Here is a 6000-nt window from a genome sequence, read left to right as displayed (position 1 = left end):
GCTACTTGTGCACACACCCCTCTTTGCAGAAGTCAACACAGGATCGAATGTCGGAGAACATTGTTATGAGCTTGGCAGGCTGGATTGATGCCATGTGGTCAGCTGGGGCCAATATTATCATGCTTTCCTGTAGCTGCAGTGGAGAAGTCTTTATTATGTAAAGGTGACTAGCTTGGCCTTCTTAATGGCCCATTGACAAAGTGGGGATGGGCAGGAAGCTACAGGCAGCTATTCTGTTCTTTTAAAACATGTTTCTTTCTTTTCACATCCAGAGAAATATTCTGCCTTTTTCAATATTTCCTATTTCATTTTTCTGGGAGAGGGCTGGGTGATAACTTCCCACAGCTCTTTCCTCCCATTTGCTTGTAATGGTCAGCACTCACCTCTGGATACTACGGCCATTCGCAGTCCCACCTCTGTTTCAAATCACTGTAGTCTATCTAACTTAACTAAGAATTAATAAAGCAAGAATGCCTAGCACAGTGTTTCTCAACCTTGGCTACTTGAAGATGTCTGGACTTCAACTCCCAGAATTCCCCAGCCAGCATTCGCTGGCTGGGGAATTCTGGGAGTTGAAGTCCAGACATCTTCAAGTGGCCAAGGTTGAGAAACACTGGCCTAGCAGATTTTAAATGCCTCGACGTTGTCAAAGTTGAAGAAAATACCATAGAAATGCAAGTACCATAAAGACGACGTGTGAACCATGTCACTTATGGGCTGGGAACAAACTAAAGCGAACATCGGATTACTGGAGGGATTGTGCTTTGATTGGGTAATGAGGAAGACCCATAAGAGCCGAAGTGGCGCAGTGGTTAGGGTGCAGTACTGCAGGCCACTTCAGCTGACTGTTATCTGCAGTTGGGCGGTTCTAATCTCTCCGGCTCAAGGTTGACTCAGCCTTCCATCCTTCCGAGGTGGGTGAAATGAGGACCCAGACTGTGGGGGTGATATGCTGACTCTGTAAACCGCTTAGAGAGGGCTGAAAGCCCTATGAAGCGGTATATAAGTCTAACTGCTATTGCTATTGCTATTGCTATCTATCTATCTATCTATCTATCTATCTATCTATCTATCTATCTATCTATATCCATCTGTCTGTCTGTCTCTTGTCTATCTATCTATCTATCTATCTATCCATCCATCCATCCATCCATCCATCCATCCATCCATCCATCCATCCATCCATCCATCCATTAGGGTGCAGTACTGCAGGCCACTTCAGCTGACTGTTATCTGCAGTTCAGCAGTTCTAATCTCACCGGCTCAAGGTTGACTCAGCCTTCCATCCTTCCGAGGTGGGTGAAATGAGGACCCGGATTGTTGTTGGGGGCAATATGCTGACTTTGTAAACCGCTTAGAGAGGGCTGAAAGCCCTATGAAGCGGCATATAAGTCTAACTGCTATTGCTATTGCTATTGCTATTGCTATTGCTATTGCTATCTATCTATCTATCTATCTATCTATCTATCTATCTATCTATCTATCTATCTATCTATCTATCTATATATCTATATATCCATCTGTCTGTCTGTCTCTTGTCTGTCTGTCTATCTATCTATCTATCTATCTATCTATCTATCCATCCATCTATCTATCTATCTAGCCATCCATCCATCCATCCATCCATCCATCCATCCATCCATCCATCCATCCATCCATCCATCCATCCATCCATCCATCCATCCATTAGGGTGCAGTACTGCAGGCCACTTCAGCTGACTGTTATCTGCAGTTGAGCGGTTCAAATCTCACCGGCTCAAGGTTGACTCAGCCTTCCATCCTTCCGAGGTGGGTGAAATGAGGACCCAGACTGTGGGGGGCGATATGCTGACTCTGTAAACCGCTTAGAGAGGGGCTGAAAGCCCTATGAAGCGGTATATAAGTCTAACTGCTATTGCTATTTCCTCCGTGGTGCGCTTGATGGGTTAAATTACATTTCCTTTCCCCTTCCGATAATTTGATTGGAGACACCTGATCTTTGCTCAGACGGATCGCAGAACGCCAGCGGTGCCTTTTGCCTCCCACGCAGTGACACGGCGGAGCGAGACTCTGAGTTTGGAGAAGGGGAGGGGGAAGAAAAGAGTTGAGTAAGGTCAATGGAGATTGGGGTCTATTCTTCGGTTGAAACTCCCAGAACTGCCACCTGACCAGGACCGCCTTCGGATCTAGGCGCAAGGAGCGCGGCTGCTGCCAGAGGGGGAGTCGCTGCCCGGCGCGGTTTCTCCCATCCCGGGGATCTTTCGGTGGGATCTCTGGGCGCGGGACGCTTCCGACGATGGCCCATCCTAGGGACGTGGGCCAGAGGGTTGGCCACCGAGGGGACCCCCTTCGCCCCTCCCGGCTCATTCCTGCTGCTTCCCAAGAGTTCGGCGTCGGCGGCGTCGGATCGACTCGGAAGTAAGCCCGAGGGGGGCTTGCGCGCAAGTGCACGTGCGATCCAATTCGATGGGTTCTATGACGTGAGTTGGATCGCAGCCGCTCGGCGACTTCCTCTCCCGCTCGGACTCTCTCTCCGGCAACTCAGCCGAGGAGAAGGGAAGGGAAGGGAAGGGAGGACGGGCGCGTCAGGAAGGGAAAGGAAAGGAACCGACGAAAGGCGAGCAGAGACGGAGTTGAGTTGAGCCGAGATTCAGCCCCCGCCGGGAAAGACTAACCCTCCGTCCCTCCGCCGTCCTCCCTCCGCCGTCGCCAACCCGGACGCGCGTGGCTTGGAGGCGAAAGCGAAGGCGCCAGGTGGGTCTCTGCCCCGAAGCAGCTCCTTTCCCCAGGAATTGCCCCGTTCCCTCCCCAAGTTCGGTTCGCTCGGGATCTGGCATCTCGTTACAAGAAGAGCCTTGCAAAACGCCTCCAGGCGCGCTGGGCTAAGAACTTGCAACGAAAAGTTACTGGTTGTAGTTTAACCTCGCCCTAGCCCAGCCCAGCCCAGCCCACCTGGCCGCCAGACCCCTTGGAAGGTCGGACAGAATCGCCCGAGGACACTCAAGAAGCCAGGTTTGCCTTCTTCGCCAAACCACCTTTTTCTTCCAATAGCAATAGCAGTAGACTTATATACCGCTTCATAGGGCTTTCAGGCCTCTCTAAGCGGTTTACAGAGAGTCAGCATATTGCCCCCAACAATCTGGGTCCTCATTTTACCCACCTCGGAAGGATGGAAGGCTGAGTCAACCTTGAGCCGGTGGGATTTGAACCGCTGAACTGCTGATCTAGCAGTAGCCTGCAGTGCTGCATTTAACCACTGCGCCACCTCGGCTCCTAGAAAGCTACTGACTTCGATCTCAGTTAAATCATCTCTCCACCTGGAACCGAAGCTCTGGATTCTCTTTTCCTTGCAGGGGGCTAAGCAGTTAGATCCATCCTGATCCCGCAGGAAGGCAAGCTGACCTGGACAGAACATGCAAAACCATCATCACCATCAGGCCCTGCAGCCTTTACAGTGGCAGCGTGGACATAGAGAGCTTAGGGTCACCGTGGGGAGCCCGGCCATTCAATCCGCTGCCCTTGCACCTCCGCGAAGGTTGCTGAGGAAGACCTTGGTGGCGGTGGATGTTGTGTGTTTACTTGTGGGTGAGTGAAGGATGGGGGCTCTGCAATTTCTAACGTTTACTAGTACATGGCAATTGTTTATCAAGAGACAGTTTTGCCCCAGAGGGATGAGAAATGAGAAGGAATTAAATCAGGGTTTCTCAACCTTGGCAAACTTGAAGATGTCTGGACTTCAACTCCCAGAATGTTAAGATTAAGATTAAGATTTAGTTTATTTGTATGCCGCCCTTCTCCGGGAGGGACTCAGGGCGGTGAACAACTCAAAAGGGGGAAAGGGGATACAAACACAATACACGTAATTAAAATACACAAGAGTCATACAGCCACACAAGTCGAGAGGGGAGGGGAACTCATCAACCCCAGGCCTGCCGGCACAGCCAGGTTTTGACAGCTTTCCGGAAGGCCTGGAAAGAGGTGAGGGTCCGGATCTCTGCGGGGAGTTCATTCCAAAGGGCCGGAGCTGCCACAGAGAAGGCCCTCCCCCGGGTGGTAGCCAGATGGCATTGGCTGGTAGACGGAACCCGGAGGAGGCCGACCCTGTGCGATCTAACGGGTCTTTGGGAGGTAATTGGCAGCAGGCGGTCTCTCAAGTACCCAGGTCCAATACCATGAAGGGCTTTATAAGTTACGACTAGCACTTTGAAGCGTATCCGGAGACCGATCGGTAGCCAGTGCAGCTCGCGGAGGATAGGTGTGACGTGGGTGTACCGAAGTGCACCCACAATCGCTCGCGCGGCTGCATTCTGGATGAGTTGTAGTCTCCGAATACTCTCCAAAGGCTGCCCCATGTAGAGCGAATGCTGGCTGGGGAATTCTGGGAGTTGAAGTCCAGGACATCTTCAAGTTGCCACGGTTGAGAAACACTGAATTAAATAGTCAACTTCTCTCTGCGATAGAGGTGATGGATCAGCTTATTTTATGCTCCTACTGCTACCTCCTTACGCATATAACTGGGAATTCTTGCATCTATCATGTTTCTTGTCTGAACCAAGTGGGAACTGGGAATCTCCAGCTTCCCAGACTCTTCACTGAGTAAAACCATATTGTCGATAGAGTTTCCACTTATTTTGTACTTGGCTAGAAGTAGCTAGAAATGACGAAGGTTGCAGTCCAACATATCTGGTGGTTAATGGAGTATGGAAGGATTCTTGCAGTTGAATTGGCCTTTATCTGAAAATCTAGAAAACAGAAAGTTGAGCCATTTCTGTTTTCCTCTCTGGTAATTTGTACATGTTTAATTTATGTGGCAGTCCACTTTATTTTGAGTTTGAATAATTGGGAATCTGGTAAAGCAGGACCAAACTTTATTATCATATGGAAGAATCAGAGTAACCAGTACTGGGTGTTCCAAGTGGGCCTATCCAGCTGTTATGTCTGCATCTGTCCAAGGCTGTTCTGAGTTGAAAGATGCAGCTGAAACCACTGCTCAGATATTCAAGCAATTCAATTTAATGGGTTTATATGCCGTCCAATCCCAGGGGGGACTCAGGGCGGCTTACAAGTATGAATAAAATAAAAATAACATACAGGGGAAGAACATAAAACAATACAAACATTTTAAAAACACAACATACATTCGGATTAATTGGGGATTGACCTGGTTTGAGTCAGCAACCCCAGGCCTGCCGGAACAGCCAGGTTTTGGTGGCTTTTTGGAAGGCCGCAAGGGTGGGGAGGGTCCGGATCTCTGCTGGTAACTCGTTCCACAGAGGCGGAGCAGCAACAGAAAAGGCTCCCCCCTGAGTGGTCGCCAGCCGGCATTGTCCAGCAGACGGCACCCGGAGGAGGCCTAGCCTGTGAGTTCTTATCGGACGTTGGGAGGTGTGTAGCAGGAGACGGTCTCTCAGATATCCAGGTCCAGAGCCTTATAAAGCCCTTCATGGTATTGGACCTGGGTACTTGAGAGACCGCCTGCTGCCAATTACCTCCACCAGACCGATTAGATCCCACAGATTAGGCCTCCTCCGAATTCCATCCACCGGCCAATGGCGACTACCCGGAGGAGAGCCTTCTCTGTGGCTGCTCCGACCCTCTGGAACGAGCTCCCCATGGAGATTCGAACCCTCACCACCCTCCAGGCCTTCCGCAAAGCCCTTAAAACCTGGCTGACAGGCCTGGGGCTAAAGAGCTGTTGCCCCCCGCCTTGAATGGTATGACTGCTGTGTGTTTTTTAAATTATGTATTGTTATGTTCCGTCTTTTTTTATTTCTTGTCTGTACCCCCCTCCCCTGATTTGAATTGTGAGCCGCCCTGAGTCCCCCTTGGGGAAAAGGGCGACATATAAATGTAATCAAATCAAATGTAGGGCTTTAAAGGTAATCACCAGCACTTTGTAGCGCGTCCGGAGACTAATAGGGAGCCAGTGCAGCCCGCGGAGGATAGGTGTAACACAGGTGTACCGAGGTACCCCTGATATCGCTCGCGCGGCTGCGTTCTGGACCAGCTGCAGTCTCCGAA

The 6000-nt window shown here is 50.4% G+C and overlaps 1 protein-coding gene across 1 annotated transcript in view; it reads left to right on the top strand.

The window, feature by feature from the left end:
• Positions 1 to 3199: 3199 nt before the first annotated feature.
• The window catches only part of LOC148048407 (phospholipid phosphatase 3-like), a 36754-nt gene continuing 33953 nt past the window's right edge, over positions 3200 to 6000 (top strand). The window contains exon 1 of the mRNA XM_087711001.1: positions 3200 to 3564. Within this exon, the coding sequence (XP_087567127.1) occupies positions 3393 to 3564 (172 nt within the window). The 5' untranslated portion in view covers positions 3200 to 3392. The remainder of the gene's footprint in view (positions 3565 to 6000) is intronic.

The sequence above is a fragment of the Thamnophis sirtalis genome, unplaced genomic scaffold, assembly GCF_051295495.1.
Source record: "Thamnophis sirtalis isolate CommonGarterSnake01/CBP01778 unplaced genomic scaffold, rThaSir2_p1.2 scaffold_3, whole genome shotgun sequence".
Classification (NCBI taxonomy): Eukaryota; Metazoa; Chordata; class Lepidosauria; order Squamata; family Natricidae; genus Thamnophis; species Thamnophis sirtalis.
This window is presented reverse-complemented; position numbering and strand designations above follow the sequence as displayed.